Source organism: Euwallacea similis, chromosome 27, assembly GCF_039881205.1.
Source record: "Euwallacea similis isolate ESF13 chromosome 27, ESF131.1, whole genome shotgun sequence".
Taxonomy (NCBI): Eukaryota; Metazoa; Arthropoda; class Insecta; order Coleoptera; family Curculionidae; genus Euwallacea; species Euwallacea similis.
In genome coordinates, this window is record NC_089635.1 from 1,533,473 (window position 1) to 1,551,582 (window position 18,110).

Genomic DNA, 18,110 nt, shown 5'->3' on the forward strand with positions numbered 1-18,110 from the left:
AATAAATCGGGTTTCTTTTGCAATTTGAAGTCTTGAGATTTTTAAAAAAACGCAATAAGAATATATATATAAAACATGTTTCATTAAACAAATGTAGTAATGATAGCGCCGTATGCCATAAAAAAAACATGGTTAAATTGTGTTTTAGAAGGTTGAGTGATAAAATAGCACTTGGGTATATGAACAACATAAAGCATTTCAATAATAGTATTTAGTTACTTTAAAATCGTTTTATTCGAAGTTTTCGCTATATTGATGAACACGTATTTTATGTAGGCATTAAAACAAGTCAACATTGCTCCAATATAATTAAAATCATCGCGTTTACGTGTGAGTATATTTCTTTGGTGTGCTTTTGGAAATTCGTGCTTTCTATAAAATTCAAACCTGTAATACGTTCAATAATAGTGTTCTTCCCCGAATGCCATTATTTTGACGATAGAATTGTCCTATTTAAAGCTCTATGATATTATGAAAACAGGTTAAATATTATACTTGTCATCTACAGTTACATCTTGATATATGTATGTCATGAGGGAATAATTTTGAGTATGAGGAGTTTTTAACATTTAATTCTTATATACATAAAGGTAGTAACAATAAATTATTTAAAATCTAATCTAGACCAAATTTAGGCGACGCATTTCTTTCAACAACTCCGTGCCCATCTGTGCTGGTGATCTGAAAGTTAAGAAAAACAAACATTTTCCAAGGATCTTTTTCATAGTATAATAATTATACCTTGTAACTATAACTCCCGCTTTCTCCAAAGCGTTGATTTTATCTTGAGCTCCGCCTTTTCCACCAGAGATTATTGCTCCTGCATGTCCCATCCTACGGCCAGGAGGAGCCGATATTCCAGCGATAAACGAAACAACAGGTTTAGCATTAGGACCCTGTGGAAAAAAAGAAATGATAATCTATTGTCCAGAAAGGTTTAATAATCAAACCCACTGAATTATGCTTATTCAAGTAATCAGCTGCTTGCTCCTCGGCAACACCTCCAATTTCTCCAATAAGAATGATACCTTTTGTCTCTGGGTCTTTCAAAAATACTTCAAGACAGTCAATGAAATCTGTTCCATTGAAGGGATCTCCTCCAATACCAACGCACAATGTCTGACCCAAACCTTAAAAGGAGAAGTGATTTGACTGAGGATTAATCTTTAAATGTGATTTGAGAAAAACTTACCAACTTGAGTAGTTTGATGGACTGCTTCATAGGTCAAGGTACCAGACCTTGAAACTACACCTACAATGCCTTTCTGGTGAATGTGTCCTGGCATAATGCCGATTTTGCATTGTTCTGGTGCTATGATTCCAGGACAGTTAGGGCCAATGAGTCTGGTTTTACTTTGACGAAGAAGCTTATGTTTTACTCTCACCATGTCATGTTGAGGAATACCTTAGTGAGATATGCAGGGAAATTGTGGCATAACACAATTATTGCTACTAACCTTCTGTAATACACACAATAAGCGGTATTTCTGCTTCAATTGCTTCATCAATGGCTTTGGCTGCGCCAGGAGGTGGCACATAGATGACAGTAGCATCTGCTCCAGTGGCAGTACGGGCCTATTTTCAGATATTTTATAATAATTTTATATTTATTTTTAGGCATTTAAAATTTCTCTTAGAAGCACAGTTAAATATTATATGTGTTATAATTAAGCACTTAATAAGGTATCAGTTTATATTATCAGGAGATTAAATGTACAACAAGTATATTAGACTCTAAAAGTACGTTATTATGGATATACACAATACCCATCCCTGCATTTTAAGTGCTTTTATGTGTTTTGATAAACAGAGTGATTTATGTAATAACAAACACTTAACCAAAGGGAATGGGAATAATTGGGCAATATCGTTATATCCAGGAATTATTACTATAAAAAAATACTTACCTCTTTAACAGAGTTGAAAACTGGAAGATCCAAGTGGGTTTTCCCTCCTTTGCCAGGGGAAACTCCCCCAACAAGCTTAGTTCCATATTCAATTGCTTGCTTACTATGGAAGGTACCCTGTTTACCTGTGAATCCCTGGCAAATTACTTTGGTGTTGGCATTTATTTTTAAATTCCACCTGCAGGACTCATAGCTTGTGAAACGGATGGACTGGCCAAATTTAACACCTGCAATATAAAAATATTCAACAGAGTTTATTAATTGATGTAAAATGTTTTTTCCAGTATTAGCTTTAAGACAATATTTTTGGGTGAATTGAATAGCTGCAAAGTACTGTTTTGTGGCTTTGTATCTAAAGGAGGTTAATAAAGACACATACATATATGATTAATCATAGAAATTGTCAAACCAGACCTCACTGTTGATGTAATGAATCAAGATGAGTTATATTCTTGTGTTTCTGATTTAATTGATTCTTAATTTAGGTAAGTTTGCAACTGTGAAATGCATGAACATGTGAAATGATTCTTACTCCTTCCCTGGGGATTATGTGCCTCATGATTTAAACTTGACGTTTAGTCATAATGATGTACTTCACAACCTTTATGTGGAATATACTTATGTTTGACATGTGTCTATTATCAATTGCATTATCTATTTGTATAAAGATATCAAAAGGTCAAGTCAAATAGGGTAAATTGTACGAGAGCGTGTGTGTTTTTAATTTATAATTCAAATGATTAACTTCATAATATGGCTTTTATAGGATAATTTTTATGGAAAAATTGAAAAAATCGCACATTTTCCCTATATATAGGTCAATTATTACTTTCAATTATAATATAAATAAAGCTAGTATAGTTATTCTATATAGATTCAGGTGAAGGAATCAAGTGTCAAAGGCCATTTTAAAATATTAAAAACAAGTCAACTAGTGAACTTTGGTCTTCAATCTAATATAGGTTAAGGCAAAAAATTTTCTTTAAAAAGGATTAAAAACGATGCCGATGCAAAACAGTGCCAAAAAACACCTAAAACAATATGCACTTATTCAAAATTCTATTTCAAGGTCCTATTATTCTATTTTAATTCCAGAGTGTGTTCACATTATGTAAGGTCATTGTAGGATTACAGAGACTTACCAACAATTTTTAATATCCTGGTGGGAACAGCCATTGCAAAAAATTTTATACCTAATTAATAAACGAGTTTTAATTCATATATGAATCACTGGAAGCCTGATTTTTCGATATATTAGCGGCTCTACTCAAACCCTTACAAAGATTCACGGGCACCCAATACACAGATTAAAGGGAGTTTTCGCAATTTTACGTTATGCAGGCAATGAGACGTTCAATACCACGTGACAATGAGGCGACCAATGAAACAATTGTTTAAAGTTGACGGATGCCACCGCTGCAAATTAACCATTTCAGCTTTTGATTGACTTTTGTTTTGTTGAAATAAGATTACCCTAATTGCTCTCAATATACTCCATTATGTCCGTAAGAGCTTAATAATGTTACATAATAGAATTGTCATAGCCTATCGATTTCTTCCGTCGATAGCTATTTAAATTTGGGCGGGAATATAAAATTGATTGAAAAATAGAGCATATTAGTTTCATTTTAGTATTTGTACATTCTGGGCACTGAGACGTCAAAACGACCACACGTGTAGCTTTAAAACACACCTAAGCGATTATGAAAAAACTATAATTTTCCAATATAACTCGACCTATGTATATATAATAAAGTCAAATACAACGCTCACAATGGATCGAAACCATTTTCAATGTGGAGGCACTTTCTGTTATATCGGAAACTGCTGTCAGTTTCTTATTTTAATTTTTAATGGAATTTCCATATACAGAGTGTCACACTAGAAACTACATTGATTCATCGAATGATTATGTAAATATTATAGTTATGAGAAGTCTGAAAATTGATCTCTCTGCTCTACACAGTGTACGTCTGAAGTCCTTCCATTCTATCCTCAAAAGGAATTGAGGAATTGGATTATCGACCTGACATGTGGAGGTAATATTATTGGTTATATAATGCTTACCAATTGTCTAGGATCTAGGTCTTTGGTATGAGACATGAACCTGAGAGTATGTAAGTTTCATGACAATATGGTGACAAAACAACTCTAACAAGTCATTTTATTATGTTTTATCAAATGTGAAAATACCTACCTACATAGATGGGTCCTTTTTGATGGATTACAAAAACCCATATGCCATATAAAATCCATATGGGTTTTTGTAAAATCTTTCATTTTAATATGGCGCCGTAACTCAGCAGCAAATCAGAAGATAGAGTAAAAGTTTAAATGGCAATATTTTAGAAGCCTTAAATTATAAAGCAGCTCATAAGCAAATAAAAGATTTTTCAAAACCCTCTGCATAAAATTTCACTGGGAAATCTGACCTGAAAATATGCAGCCAGATGTCATCTATAAATAAGAGCCTTGAAGAAGGCGTCACCCTATATACGTTTATCTGGTTTTCTCATCCAGACTATATTTTTTGACTCTGACAAAAATTGTTATCAATATTAATTGCCTGTTCAAGGGCCGTACGACGCCATACCTACCAACTAATCAAACAAAGCATGCTTCTCTGATGACTTTATTACCTATTTGATTTAATTCTGATATTTGTGTCATTAATACTGAAATTTTGAATAAAGAACCTGACAAACATGAGTTCTCACACCGATTAAAGTCTATCAACTTTATCAGACAAAAACGATTTTTTTGTTGCAGGAATTAGACTGATTATTGTAATAATCAAACACGCTCACGTACGTAAATAAATCGTTTTGAAATGTAATCTGGGCGTTTATAAATGAAACAATGGACATTTTGAAAGGAATTTATTCGTAAAAAGCCTTACATAACATTATTTACAACAAACTACGTTCCACCCTTTTAAACATGTCTAAGCACAGAATATATACCAAAGCTGAATTATTTAGGTAGTTGTATGTTCTTTACGGATATTTGTCAAGAATAAAACTTACTCTTTAAACTAAAACATTTTGAATCATAAATAATCTTACTTTAATGGTTTTTTGGTTAACTATTATAAGAAAGTAATGTATCATTAGGATAAATAAATGGATTGAGAATTTAACTCATCAAGGCTCTACATCTTGAATAAGTCTATGTAGGTAGAATAAACTTTAAACATTTTGCAACGCATTTCTGGACATCTAATTGCAGAACAGGACAATCCAACTTTTAACTTAGAGTGTTGAAATGTCAATATGGTAAATTAAACTATCTGCAAAAGACAAAACAAAGTGGGGGGTTCATGTTAAATAATGGGATAAATAACATTCCAAATCACATAAAGCACTTTGCAATTAAAGCATTTTGAAAAAATATAAATGATATGTTTTATTAACTCTTTAAAAATGAATATAAGTAAGGACTCAAATTTATAATTTACTTGAACTTCAGTGCTAGCTGAAGAAAACAAAAAAGAAATTGTTGAAAATAATGAAAATATTTAAGATGACAGTGATTTGGAATGTTTTATTGACAGACAATATTCAGAATGATTAGACTGGCACCCAAACTTAAATAGGAAAATAAAATAGCTTGAGCTCAAAGGCCAGATAGAGAATACATATTATGATTTTTAAGTCTCAATATATTTTAAAACTCATGCTGGCCATTCAATAGGAATGGTAATACACTAATTATAAAACAACACTCTTATACATAAATCCTATTAAAAATGGTACAAAAAATATGGAACTGAAATAAGCTAGGTCAGCGCTGGTGATAAATGCAGGGATTCAATTTTATTACTTTATATTTGTGAGTGCAAATACAACTCTTTTCCAACAGTACCAACCTACTTACAATAATTATGCCAGTCTATACAATCTGATGCTCATGGGTACCTAGAAAAAGTGACAATGCTTGATCAACAAGCACAGTTTAATTGTCCATAGCATATCTACGTGTCCACTCTTTAGCGTTTCTAATTGCTTCAGACTCATTTACTTTCCATAACTCTGCAACATCATTGGCTAGGGGATCATCAGGATTGGGTGCACTCAATAAGGCTTGAATGGATAAGAGCACTGTACGTATTTGAAGTGCAGGAGACCATTTATCTTTTAGAATATCTAGACAAATTCTACCTAGTCTGTCTATGTTTGGATGATATATTTTCGTAATAAAACGAACTTTTGGGGCAGACATAGGGTAGTCTTCAGGCAGGAACAATTCTAACTTAAACAGCCCACCTTCGAATGGTGAATCTTCAGGGCCAGTTACGATAACGTGAAAATAACGGGCATTACTATCATCTGGAACGGCACTAATTCCTGGCACCGGCTCTTGCATTAAACGTTGAGTTTCCTTGATTATTCTCCTTGGTAAGGCTGCCATTTTTTGTTTATCACTTAAGCGCCCAAACCTTTGTTTCTAACACTTTACAAATGAAATTGAACTTTAAATTTCAGGCTGATTGACTTGTTAACTCATCCAATATCATATTACAACTTTTGCTATGCGATTTACTATTTTAGTGGTAATTGAAGAATTTTATCATATCACTCAGTTCTGCCTTTTTCTTGCCAGACGTCTGCAAAAAAAGAATAAGAATATATGACGGCTGACAGCATAGTTCAGCAAGCAGCAAGCAGGGTAGCCAACAAACTGATTCAAATGACATCATTATTTAACTGTGTTTCTTGTTTGTATTTGTCACTTCTTGCACTGATCCATTAGGATTTTGGATATAATTCAACATTTCAAGAGTTGCTAAAATTAATTTAATTTCTTAAATCACGTTTTTAATTAAACAAGAATTAATGCAGATTAAAAGGTCGCCAGATTTTTGAAACCCTTTTACTAAAAAATTGACGATCGTGTGTTAGTGCGGCCCGAACGGTATACCTATCCTTTTTGCGTGTAATGTCAGACGAGGAGAAGATGAAGTTATTTTTGGTTCCGAAGTGTGACACCCAATTGTTCGTTGTTACACCAACGTCATAATCGTCCAACGAAGCCCGTTTTTGTGCGTATGTTTGTTTTTTTTATTTAAATTATTCAATTTGTTCAATCAATGTAAATATTGTAAATATGTATTTAAAAAACTTTATTGATTAAAATAAACATTTAACGTTCAAGAAGTCCATTAAGAAAGAAAACGACAATAAAAGTGAGTAATATATATTCAATAAAATTAAATAAATTTCATAATAAAAAAAAATAGAACAGTATCCGTTTTTTGTCTAATAATAGTAGTACTACCAGGTTGAATAAAGTTCCCCATCATTTCTTCTAGGGAACACAATGAATAGAGTCTTTTCACATCCACATCGACTATTTCAAGTCTCACATGAATGTGCTCACATTACCTTCACTGCTGCATATGTGACAATTCCCACACAATCTAGAGTTGTTATTGCTGGAGCAGGAGTTGTGGCCAACTCCGTTGCATATCACCTGGTTCAAAGTGGATGGAATGATATTACAGTTGTTGAACAAAGGAAAATTGGTAGTGGGACTTCTCATTTTGGGTCAGGCACTTTAGGCCTATTTAAACCAATTTCACATAGAAATGTCATATGGTAATCCAGGTTTTAATTCAAGTCTAATTAGTAGGTATACATGTAGCTGTTTTAGGTATAGTATTAATTTATATAAGAAATTACAAAATATGGGCTATGATGTTGATCTAAAACAATGTGGGAGTTTGAATTTAGCTCAAACGAAAGATAGGCTTATAGCCCTTAAGAGAAGGGTGGCATATAATATACCCACAGGGTTACACTGTGAATTGCTAAGTCGGACAGACATTCAAAAAATTCATCCATATATTAAAGTTGATGATCTTGAAGGTATATACAGAGTGGTCAAGTTTTCTGCAGCAGAACTACAATTATGTAGTTCTATAAACTACTTTTTTAATAATGAATGCTTTATTACTAAACTATAGGGTATTAAAGTTTTAGATTTTTGATATATAGTGAGTCCCAAATTGGGCATACATATAGGGGTGTCTTGAAAACTATAAAAAATAGAAAAAGCTAAATGAAAAAAGTTGAAAAATCATTATGAAGTTTTTTCATTTTTGAGTTAAATTCTAAAAGCAAAAAAACTTACATTTTCAAATGCAGCACCTGAAAGTTTTATTCTAGGTGCTGCTTGGGTGCCTGATGATGCAGTTATTAATCCCAAAGCAATATGTGACACTTTAGCTTTATTGGCTCAAAAAGGAGGCGCTAAATATATTGAAAATACAACTGTAAAAAAAGTTCTAACAAATAATGATGTTGTCTACGCAGTTGAAATGGACAAGGGTATATATCTTAAACTAATATTATCAGTCAGCCTAATATATACCTTCTTAGGGATTATACATTGTGAATATTTCGTCAATTGTGCAGGGATGTGGGCTCGAGAACTTGGGTTGCAATGTAGTCCAAATGTAAGGATTCCTGCTTACCCTGCAGAACATTTTTATGCTACAACTGGTTAGAGTTCTAATAATTTGTCTTTATTACCCCTCTGTAAACAAAACATTTCTTAGGAGTTTTAGATGAGAATATGCAAGAATCTCTCCCTATAATCCGTGATTATGACAATCACATGTACGCTAGAGAATATAACAGGGGCTTAATGGTTGGATGGTTTGAACGTGAGGCGAAACCAGCATTTGAAAAAGGAATGGTTCCTAAAGATTGGAAAAATTACGTTAAGCAAGACAGAAATCATTTTCGTAGGTTAAGTTGCGAATAATGATTTCAAATAGATGGATGAAAGTCGTTTCAGGCCCTTTGTGGGAAAGCGCAATCAATAGATTTCCTATTTTGGAAGGGTGTCCTGAACCCGAATTGGTGAACTCGCCAGATAATTTCACTCCCGATGGAAGATGGATTTTGGGAGAAGCTCCGGAAGTAAAAAACTATTTCGTTGCCTGCGGAATGAATGGAAACTCTCTACAGGCAAGTGAAGATTGCATTATTTTCATTTTGAATACGAAGTTACTTAAAGGGGGCTGGTGGCATCGGAAAGGCTGTGGCTGAGTGGATAATAGAGGGGCAACCACGGCAGGATTTATTACCTTTTATTTTACAAAGATTTTTGAATGTTCATAACAGCCGGCATTATTTGAAACAAAGAATCAAAGAAGTGGTGGGAAGGTAAGTTTTTAATTGAAATTTGAATGTTGAGTGTTCTAACATGCCAATGAATGATAATTTTTAGACATTACTCGATTCTATATCCATTTCAATGTGAATATAAATATGCTAGAGAGTTGCGTTGTTCTCCTTTATACAGCGTTTTACAAACTAGAGGAGCTGTATTTGGAATCAAAATGGCATATGAAAGAGCTCTCTATTTTGACACAACCTACGAAAGTATGTAAAGAGGGTAATTTGTTTGAATATATATGTTCATGTTGCGTCGTACAAAGTCCGCATCATGAAACAACATTTTTTTAAAAATTTTCTTATATTGTGCTGCGGTCTCTTGTGTGACACTGTTACCATAATTCTAAAGATGTCTGCCTACAATTTCAGAAGGGCATAGGCAGCTTCAAATGCCCCAGGGCACATTTTTCAAGCCTAAGTTTTTCGATTTTGTGAAAGAAGAATATCTAGCTTGCATAGAAGGAGTGGGTATAATAGATATGTCTTCATTTTCAAAGATTGAAATAAAGGTACAATCCTTGGTGATCTCAATAGAAATGTTCCGATAATGTCGTGCATGTTGGTAAAGCTTTTTACCCTTTCTTTTTCACTAAAATTTGTGTTTTTCTTGCAGATTTGTTACTACTCAAAATAGTGGCTCTAATTTGATTTTTTCCCTCCCACTCAGTTTTAATTTAATCTCTGTTAGCTCTCAAAAGCAAAACAATTGCCCTCAAAATGCCCTTAAAATATTTAAGCATCCAGTAGATTTCGATTTTCGTTTTTATTTGTGTCTGTACATATATAATGCTTGATATTCGCTGTAAATAATAAATATGTTTCTCAATTGTCTTAAAATAAGGATAAATTGGACGTAAATTAATTACAGTCTCCTGGCAATGAAGTAGTGCAATACTTGCAGAAAATTTGTTCGAATGATATCGACATACCTGTTGGAACTATTGTACACACAGGAATGCAAAATATCAGAGGTGGATATGAAAATGATTGCATGCTTGTTCGACAAAGTCCAAACAGGTTAAATCTTTTTAAGAGTTGCAAGGTTGACGCTCACTGATATTATTTTAGTTATTTTATGGTTTCTCCTACAAGTCAACAAACGAGGGTTTATGAATGGATGAGAAGAAATTTACCAAATCACACTAGAGTGGTCTTAAATGACGTAACATCAATGTATACAGTATTGAATGTTGTTGGTCCTAAGTCAATTCAATTGCTGACGGAGCTATCTAATAGTGATTTCAAGATGACTCCTTTTTCTTACATGAAAGTAAACGTTGGTTACGCTTCTGATGTTATGGTAATGTCTTTTACTCATACTGGAGAACCTGGATACTGCTTGTACATTCCTTCTGAATACGCCCTTCATGTCTATTACAAGTTAATGACTGTGAGTGTCATTTTATGAAATAATGCTGCAGTCTTTAACTGTTGAAATGTAGGTAGGAAGAGATTATGGAGTTCGAGACGTGGGGGTAATAACTCAACGTTATATGCGATTGGAAAGGTTTATCCCCTTTTGGGCTGAAGAATTGAATAGTTTTACTACACCCTTTGAGGCTGGCAATGATTGGAGCGTTAAGTTAGATAAGGTTTGTTTGGATTTGAATTGAAGAGGAAAGCTGATATACAATTTCTTTTTTTTATCTTTATGATTTCAGAAAGAAAATTTTATTGGCAAAGAAGCATTATTGAAACAAAGTAATTCCGGTGTTAGGAAAAGACTTGTGTTTTTCCATTTCAATGATATCGATCCAGATGTTGATATTTGGCCTTGGGGTGGAGAGCCACTCTACAGAAACAATGAGTTTGTAGGCACAGTTACATCTGCAGGGTAAGAGGGCTTTATTAAATTATTTAATCGTTTAGAAAATTGAAATTTCAGGTATGGTTTTGGAGCCAATAAATTGATTTGTTTGGGCTTCATTACGCGACCTGCTAAAGTAGAGAATAGAATAGTAACAAGAGACTACATTCTTGCCAAAGACGCTTCATATGAAGTAGACATTGCTGGTCATAGATTTAGTGCAACTCCCTATTTACATGCCCCCACCTCGGCTAGTGGACATCATGAGAAAAAAGAATATAGACCTACACCCATAAAATATAAAAGTGACATTTCGCATTAGCATGTTATTTGGCTCTGTGATAGTAGAGTTTTAATGTGTTTTAATTACATATTACAAGTTACTGAAATGTAATCATTTTGTTTTTATTTGTGCATCTACGTATTTATAGGGCATAAGAAAGTACATAAATACTGACAATGCATTAAACCAGTTATCATATGTTTTCAAGGGGGTTTTTGAAGGCAGCTGCCTTTCAAGAAGCTAATTTTCAAATGCAAAAAAACCCACGGTGGAAAACTATCCTGGAGAAAAGATGTGGTACGGTGACCTACAGGCTTACACAGATAGTGGGGATCTTTTGAAGCGTGGCATTCCTATTATCAAGGGCGATGATTGAGCAAATGTTTTTGCACCGCTGAACGACTTACCAGGTATAGCTGTTAAGCGAGGTTTTTCCTTCGGTTCGAAAGGAAGAACGTGAGGATTCTGGCCGACGTACTGACTTGTCATTGTCGCCTCCGACATCAGCATAAAGGTACGTGTTTGCGGAATATCCAACTGCAATACGTGCTAGAGTACAGTAATTGGACAAACACATTTTATTGCTTAACGAGATCAGACATACCCCATACACTCGTGGGATTCATCGAGTTGGCGGGACCACTATAACTTCACTTAGATGGGACATGACGGGCCCAAAATGGTCTATATTTTGCAAGCCTTTCTCCTATTTGTTTATTCTCATTTATCTATTGCATTAAGGCCGTAAAGGATAACTATTCCCAAAGTGTGCATTTCTGTAATTCATTTTTTGCATTTACGGTTTTATCACACATAGGATACAAAGGTGTGTTTATTTTTAAAATTTAAATATTATAATTACATAACAATAAAAAAGACCAATAAAGCCAATAATAAAATATATTACTTTCAGCAACATCCGACATAAAAACAACATTTTTTATTAATTAACTAAAACAATTTGTTACTTTACTATATCACAGATGTTTGAATGTAAATAACCTACCATTAGATTCTGTCCAATTTCTAATAAAACCTTCCATTTCAAAGAGGGCATTATCCTGAACTGCTTGAATTATCTGACTTTTCTATTGATAAATCTGGTGTCTTCCCTTCTTTGACTATCCTCAAAGCCCTTAATACCGATACTTTGTCTAATTCAGCCTGGGAAGCCTTTTCATTGTCTAAATATATGTCTTTTGCTCTTTCTCCAAACAATTCTAATACTTTTACCCTGTAATCAACTTCAGTTGAAACACTGTTACCAGTTAGCCTCATATTTTCAAGACAAGGCAATTTTCCTAAATATTCTAATTCTTCCACATCAGTAATTTTATTGCAACTTAAGTCTAAATTTTCCAAAGAATATACTTTGCAGAATCCTTTGGCAGTTACAATGTTATTCTGAGACAGGTTCATAGTTTTTATGTTGCCCACTTTTGTGTGTAACTCATCACATATTGTAATTAAATTATTGATAATGCTTAGGTGCTCTAGTTTTGGTAAGTGAGTAAGGTTTGATATAGTTGAAATTTTGTTATCATTGAGTACTAAATGCTTCAAATTCACTGCCAGACTTATTGTTTTATCTATATCAATAATATTGTTGTGGCTAAGATCCAAGGTTTCCAATGCCAACCATTTCTTAAATGAAGTAAAAAATATTATAATATGAATAAATTCTTAAATAATGTGCACAATAAAGCACATAGTACTAAATTTACAATAATAGATAATTACCTCGCTTCCTTCAATTGTGTTTTTATGCAGAATATCACATTGCAGTACATCACTTACATTTTCTGTAGTAGTGTAACTAACTTTCAATGAACTAAGAGTGTTTCGTAAGTTTCCAAGGGAATGTATCATTTTAAAAGATACATTTTTCAAATATAAACTATTTTGTATCTGAAATGAATCCATTTATTTCAATGCAAATAATTGTTATCAAATATACCTTCAGATGAGTAATTTCAAATGGGAGTTTATTTAATACAATACTACTTTGAAGGTAGTTATTAGAACTACCTGCAATTGTTAGATTTTCCAGCTGTGAACACATGTCTAATATAGGCCCTAAATCAAGCCTATTTTCCACTTCAGGAAAAGGCACTTTTAAAAACTCGCTTATAGCATGCAACTGCAAAAAATAGAAAATATTTAATTAAATTTTCTATAAAGTGTGAACTAGCAAACCTCCAATGGTGTTAGTGTGTATGTCTTAGTTGATGATAAAATGAAATCGGCTTCAGCGTAACACTTTAAAGATAATTCCTGAAGTATAAAATAAATGTCATATAGATGAAAGTCCAAGAATTCGACAAACACTTTAGGCATCATTCGCTTTAGAAATGTGAGGATTTTTTGTAAATATTTTTCAAGGGCGTTACGTCTGCTTTCTACGAATTCATTAGACTTATTCCCAATAACCTTTTTTGAAGGCAAAATGTCTTTCGAAACTCCATGGTCAAGTACGAGTCTGTTATGTAGGTTGTAGAAGTCCTTGTATCGATGTTTGACTTTCCATTTAACTTCTCCTACTGTAACAAGGATTATATAATAAGTTACGTTCGAAAACAACTCTGTCGATGGAATTTCGAGTGTTGTCTCGGTTTGGTGGTGCCACAAACAGGCCATTTAAAAGGTTATTTACAATTTTTTTCAGCTCCCTTTTAAATGTCAATTTCTAATGAAAACTGAAAAAGTGGGGTTAGTTACTTACTTCTCCTAGCCATTCTTATTAAATAGTAGTGAAACTAGAACTAGCAATCTTGCGTTTGAGTAAACTAGTAGTGCGATTCGTCAGAACTACTTTTAAATATTTATTTTTATATTATTAATTATCAGCATTAAATACTCTATTGGGCTTATACTCTTCAGCATCAAAGGGATCAAAATTCGAAATTTGACATCTACGGTGAATTTGCACCGGACAACGAAGGAGAGACAACTGAAAATGTATATTCAAAGGATCTTCATAGGTTGTACTACAGGTCGTAGTGCAGCCAGAGCCACAAGGGCAAGGACTTAATTTACGCAAGCTGATTAATTCTCATGAGTGATTACAGTTTGAATAAATTAGGAAACTTAATGAAAACTTCCATAAAAATGGCGCCTAAAATCTGTTATGATTTTGTCCTGTTCATGTTCTGTTGTTTATTGTTATATTATTTTAAGGATTATTCTCGATCTACGTTTATTATCACTGATTATTGCTCAATGTGATGTGAAGCAGGAAAGCTGTTGTTGAAAAATTGTTTAATGGTTTAGTTAGTGTAAGAGAGCAGGGAGCTATTTGTGATTGCCCCTGCAATTTCCTTCGCCAAATGTCCAGAACTAAAGAAAAAAAACAGGCTCTCATTTAAACTCGTCGAGAACTTTGGCTAAAAAAATGTTTAACTTTTGTAACTCTCACTCTTTGATTTATTCTAAATTCATGAGAATCTGCAGTGAAATAAAAGTTCTCTTTCATCTATTTAATCAACTTGCTTTTTCCTCTAGATTGAGGTATATACTGCAGATGCAATTAGGTGCCTCGATCAGAGAGGGCGGCACGGTTGAGTGTCATTAAGCCAAAATGTGTTGATAACACACTCACCTCTCACATTTGTTGTTTGATTTCGGAACGCGACCTAGTTAACGTCATTTGCTCAATCTGAGCGGCAGTCCTGTCAGCCTCTGTACTTTAAATGGTTTTTTGTTGCTCATTAAAATTTTTTAAGATAATAAATTATGTTTGTTTTTATTAAGTTTATTTTCTATAAATAAACATGACAGATGGGCCAAACAACGAAACTAACACCGAAATAGCAACTGAAAACTCCTGGGAAGGATTTACTAACTGGCTGCATTGTATTTGTGTGGTAACGTTTGATTTGGAATTGGGACAAGCACTAGAGGTATATCAGCATATCTCATATTAATTTAATTAGTACCCCTTCACTATTTGCAAACGACTACTTACGTTCTTTAGTTAATATCTCGAGAACAGTCTTCTTATTCCAGAATTATTCTCAAATTCTAGGTCAAGTATCCCAAACACATACATTTAACAGAACAAGAAACATCAAATATATGTTACTCAGCTTTTCCAGACTCAAACTCAGGATGTATGGGAGATACAAAGTTTGTTGTAAGGCTCCCATGTAAAACTAAAAGAGTTTTAAAACCTGAACATGCCAATTATAATAATAAATGTCCACCCTCCTTGAAAATAGATGAGGGCTACATGTGGGGCTATGTTTATTTCAGACAAGTCAGAGATATCAATTTGCCTAGAGGCTACTTTCAAAAGGTCAGTAACATTGTTGTTTGCAAAGGATTTTTATTTGAATAACTTCAGTCATTTATTACTAACAAACATGTTTTCAGAGTGTTGTACTTCTATCATATCTTCCATTCAATAATTTATTCACTGAAATATGTAGTTATATTGCACCTGAATATTTTGATCATGGAAATAAATGTTTAGAGGGAGTTTGTCATAACATAGAAAAGTGGCCACCTCCCACTTCTGCAACAAATATTGCATTGCCTGTATTAGGACATGTATTTCAGGTAGTTTTGAATGTTTATTTATTTCTTTTGTGGTTATTATGAAAGTTTTTAGACTTGCATACCAGTAAACTCTATTCGAGGATATGAAATAACAGGAGATAACAGAGTTTTAACACAAGTGGAAGACTTTAACATTTTTGAGCTTTTCAAACCTGTATTATCACATATTCATTTATTATGGGAATTAGTAATAACATCAGAACCAATTGTTGTTATGGCTTCATCACCCACTAATTGTTCTTCTATGGTTTTAGCATTAACTAGGTAAATTAAATAAATGTGAGTTAACAAGTGATCTTAACAGATTTTCCTGTTTAAGGTTAATTTCTCCACTTCAATTTTGTGGGGATTATCGACCTTACTTTACAATACATGACAGTGAATTTAAGCAATATAAGCAATACACTAGCAAAGAAAGATTTCAACGTTTTCCTCCACCTGCAATATTAGGAGTTACTAATCCATTTTTCACCAAAACATTCCAACATTGGCCTCACACTATAATATTAAATGATGATATTGGTAAGTTAACAGATAAAATAGAGTAAATATTAGATAATTTGTTAATATCTCTAGGTCAAAATTCAAAATACAAATTAAGGAAACCAGCTGTAACAAAGATATCAGAAAATTCATCAGGCATTTACAGCTCGTATAAAACTTTTTTACAAAAAGACAAAAATATCATTAAGAAATTAATGTCAGGAGTAAACTCAAATAGACCTGATGAAGCTCAATCTGCATTACTTAGAAAGCATTTAGTAGAACTTACTCATAGTTTTATGTATCCTCTAGAGAGGTATATAGCCAGTCTGATGCCATTGCAGAAAGATGTGTCTGCTTTTAAGGTGGAGTATTATTGTCAGTTATCAGAAGGAAAATATTCTATGTGACATAGAAAATAGAACGCCCAGTATAACAGTCTAATTTAAATAATTTTTGGTGTATATGTTTGTATGAATACTAAAAATTATCAGTTTCTTAACTATTCATGCATGCATTTGTGTTTCATCAGGATTTTTTGGATAATGTTGCAGTGTAAATATGGTAACAGTAGAACAGCAAAGTATCCTTAGGATATTATTTATTATCATATGATGCTCTTTGGAAAACTTTTATATACTTACAACCAGAAGGCCAGCAAATTTTCATTAACTTGGCAAATTTAAGAAGTGCTGAAGTGGGTTTGAATACTAAAAATGATTTAAATCAAACCATCATTAGTGGGTGTTCTGTTTTCAGTTAGCATAGGTATAATAAGTCGTGATTATTTTCTGTATTTTGCAGGCTGCTCCGATTCCAAGCCCATTTAACCCAGAACACTTCTTTGCAACTCTAGATACGGGAGGACCTCAGTTAACTTTAAATAAAACCAATATAAAAGGAGATTGGATAGGTCTTTACAGGAAGTTTTTTAGATCTCGAAATTTTAATTCTTGGTACAATACGCGACATAGAGAACTCTCACAGAAATTGCAAGCCCTTCACACTGAAGCCCTTTCAAAAGCTGTAAGTAAAATATTTATGACGTTACAGGTTTAAAATACATTTTCTCTATGATTCAGGATCTTAAAAATTGGGTGCAAGATAGGCCGGAAGTTGAAGTAGTGGATATGGTGCTGAGGTTAAAAAATAAATTAGGTGAATGTGAAAATAATATTCCAGTTAGTGAAACGGTCAAGAGACAATTAAATCAAAGAATTGAAGATGTCATAACATCACTCCCAGAAGACTTGAAAAACATATTAAAAATTTCATGATACTGGTTTGCAGGGGCTGGAAATTTTAGTATTTCAGGAAAGTTTTTTTCTAGCCCTTTGCGTGCTTGTTGAAAAGCTGTAGATACTATTATGAAGCCTTAATTACTTTAAACCTTTTCGATAGTTTTGGAGATCTGATAAGTTTATGTACAAAGGAGAAGACTTATTCAAATTTGTCTCATTTTTCTTCTTCCTGTGACGTTATGTTAAATGAAGTAGTGTAATTGATAAAGTATGAGTCAACCGTGTTAACAAGAAATTATTGCAGAGTGTAATTGATGCTGTGTGCCAAGGCGTGTTGAATTTTAATTTTAAAACGGTTAATGAGTTTTTATTTTTTCTACTTATTTGTTTAACAATTAGGCTCATTGTAAAGGTTGTCGACTAATACTCAATGTTTATAGAAGTTTATATCTCGTCTTGTGGAGATACGATTGTTAATCGAGGGAATATGTATAAGTTTTTATATAAAAGAACATTTGTTAAATAACCAATGTTGCATTAACAGTCCTTCAGCGACAGCTGATCAGTTTTTATTACATATACTCAAAAATATTTAAGATCAATAGACGTTTATTTTTGAAATAAATTGTTTGTTTTTTAATTAATGGA

At 33.1% G+C, this 18,110-nt stretch overlaps 5 protein-coding genes and 1 long non-coding RNA gene across 9 annotated transcripts; 2 read left to right on the forward strand and 4 right to left on the reverse strand.

Annotated features, from left to right (window-relative positions):
- Window positions 1–289: 289 nt before the first annotated feature.
- On the reverse strand, window positions 290–3,289 carry Scsalpha1 (Succinyl-coenzyme A synthetase alpha subunit 1). The gene is made up of 7 exons (XM_066402801.1): window positions 3,050–3,289; window positions 1,908–2,134; window positions 1,458–1,575; window positions 1,193–1,405; window positions 955–1,130; window positions 742–896; window positions 290–681 (listed from the first exon to the last, which is right to left on the reverse strand). Exons 1-7 carry the CDS (start codon window positions 3,081–3,083, stop codon window positions 621–623), a joined length of 984 nt encoding a protein of 327 aa, XP_066258898.1. The 5' UTR covers window positions 3,084–3,289; the 3' UTR covers window positions 290–620.
- A 1,482-nt stretch (window positions 3,290–4,771) lies between these two features.
- On the reverse strand, window positions 4,772–6,527 carry LOC136417232 (ubiquitin-conjugating enzyme E2 N). Of its 2 annotated transcripts, XM_066402813.1 has the most exons (2): window positions 5,885–6,527; window positions 4,772–5,824 (listed from the first exon to the last, which is right to left on the reverse strand). In XM_066402813.1, exons 1-2 carry the CDS (start codon window positions 6,315–6,317, stop codon window positions 5,799–5,801), a joined length of 459 nt encoding a protein of 152 aa, XP_066258910.1. In that variant the 5' UTR covers window positions 6,318–6,527; the 3' UTR covers window positions 4,772–5,798. The 2 variants fall into 2 exon arrangements, with proteins under 2 accessions (XP_066258910.1, XP_066258911.1); XM_066402814.1 differs by having other exon boundaries at window positions 4,772–6,527.
- Window positions 6,528–7,019: 492 nt separating this feature from the next.
- On the forward strand, window positions 7,020–11,254 carry LOC136417226 (pyruvate dehydrogenase phosphatase regulatory subunit, mitochondrial-like). Of its 3 annotated transcripts, none has more exons than XM_066402808.1 (15): window positions 7,020–7,092; window positions 7,219–7,504; window positions 7,560–7,774; window positions 8,075–8,236; window positions 8,288–8,410; window positions 8,467–8,655; window positions 8,709–8,881; window positions 8,931–9,079; window positions 9,144–9,298; window positions 9,461–9,600; window positions 9,960–10,108; window positions 10,160–10,481; window positions 10,534–10,683; window positions 10,753–10,925; window positions 10,977–11,254. In XM_066402808.1, the coding sequence occupies exons 2-15, from the start codon at window positions 7,227–7,229 to the stop codon at window positions 11,218–11,220; spliced, it is 2,622 nt and encodes an 873-aa protein (XP_066258905.1). In that variant the 5' UTR covers window positions 7,020–7,092; window positions 7,219–7,226; the 3' UTR covers window positions 11,221–11,254. The 3 variants fall into 3 exon arrangements, with proteins under 3 accessions (XP_066258905.1, XP_066258904.1, XP_066258906.1); XM_066402807.1 differs by having other exon boundaries at window positions 7,021–7,092; window positions 8,709–8,875; window positions 8,925–9,079; XM_066402809.1 differs by lacking the exons at window positions 7,020–7,092; window positions 7,560–7,774 and having other exon boundaries at window positions 7,365–7,504; window positions 8,709–8,875; window positions 8,925–9,079.
- Window positions 8,041–9,048, reverse strand: LOC136417227 (uncharacterized). The gene is made up of 2 exons (XR_010752783.1): window positions 8,925–9,048; window positions 8,041–8,875 (listed from the first exon to the last, which is right to left on the reverse strand). It is a non-coding gene; the product is annotated as an uncharacterized lncRNA (long non-coding RNA).
- Window positions 11,255–12,092: 838 nt separating the features above from the next.
- On the reverse strand, window positions 12,093–13,851 carry LOC136417292 (nischarin). Its single transcript, XM_066402922.1, has 4 exons — window positions 13,378–13,851; window positions 13,139–13,321; window positions 12,922–13,089; window positions 12,093–12,825 (listed from the first exon to the last, which is right to left on the reverse strand). Exons 1-4 carry the CDS (start codon window positions 13,816–13,818, stop codon window positions 12,238–12,240), a joined length of 1,380 nt encoding a protein of 459 aa, XP_066259019.1. The 5' UTR covers window positions 13,819–13,851; the 3' UTR covers window positions 12,093–12,237.
- An 842-nt stretch (window positions 13,852–14,693) lies between these two features.
- LOC136417250 (protein DENND6B) lies at window positions 14,694–18,087 on the forward strand. The gene is made up of 8 exons (XM_066402851.1): window positions 14,694–15,080; window positions 15,206–15,475; window positions 15,553–15,738; window positions 15,791–16,002; window positions 16,058–16,260; window positions 16,315–16,586; window positions 17,026–17,247; window positions 17,304–18,087. The coding sequence occupies exons 1-8, from the start codon at window positions 14,952–14,954 to the stop codon at window positions 17,496–17,498; spliced, it is 1,689 nt and encodes a 562-aa protein (XP_066258948.1). The 5' UTR covers window positions 14,694–14,951; the 3' UTR covers window positions 17,499–18,087.
- Window positions 18,088–18,110: the final 23 nt, after the last annotated feature.

Bases quoted from the DNA above. Each gene is read 5' to 3' on its own strand.
- Scsalpha1 (XM_066402801.1), bottom strand. From the start codon at position 3,083: ATGGCTGTTCCCACCAGGATATTAAAAATTGTTG. The intron at 1,576-1,907 runs GTAAGTATTTTT...ATCTGAAAATAG, and splicing joins TTTTCAACTCTGTTAAAGAG to GCCCGTACTGCCACTGGAGC. The intron at 897-954 runs GTGGGTTTGATT...TTTTTTCCACAG, and splicing joins ACTTGAATAAGCATAATTCA to GGTCCTAATGCTAAACCTGT.
- LOC136417232 (XM_066402813.1), bottom strand. From the start codon at position 6,317: ATGGCAGCCTTACCAAGGAGAATAATCAAGGAAACTCAACGTTTAATG. The intron at 5,825-5,884 runs GTAGATATGCTA...CACTTTTTCTAG, and splicing joins AAACGCTAAAGAGTGGACAC to GTACCCATGAGCATCAGATT.
- LOC136417226 (XM_066402808.1), top strand. From the start codon at position 7,227: ATGAATAGAGTCTTTTCACATCCACATCGACTATTTCAAGTCTCACAT. The intron at 8,656-8,708 runs GTAGGTTAAGTT...AAGTCGTTTCAG, and splicing joins GCAAGACAGAAATCATTTTC to GCCCTTTGTGGGAAAGCGCA. The intron at 9,601-9,959 runs GTACAATCCTTG...AATTAATTACAG, and splicing joins TTTCAAAGATTGAAATAAAG to TCTCCTGGCAATGAAGTAGT.
- LOC136417292 (XM_066402922.1), bottom strand. From the start codon at position 13,818: ATGGCCTGTTTGTGGCACCACCAAACCGAGACAACACTCGAAATTCCA. The intron at 13,322-13,377 runs GTTTGCTAGTTC...TATTTTTTGCAG, and splicing joins ACACACTAACACCATTGGAG to TTGCATGCTATAAGCGAGTT. The intron at 12,826-12,921 runs GTAATTATCTAT...ACTTCATTTAAG, and splicing joins ACACAATTGAAGGAAGCGAG to AAATGGTTGGCATTGGAAAC.
- LOC136417250 (XM_066402851.1), top strand. From the start codon at position 14,952: ATGACAGATGGGCCAAACAACGAAACTAACACCGAAATAGCAACTGAA. The intron at 15,739-15,790 runs GTAGTTTTGAAT...GAAAGTTTTTAG, and splicing joins TATTAGGACATGTATTTCAG to ACTTGCATACCAGTAAACTC. The intron at 16,261-16,314 runs GTAAGTTAACAG...TAATATCTCTAG, and splicing joins AATATTAAATGATGATATTG to GTCAAAATTCAAAATACAAA.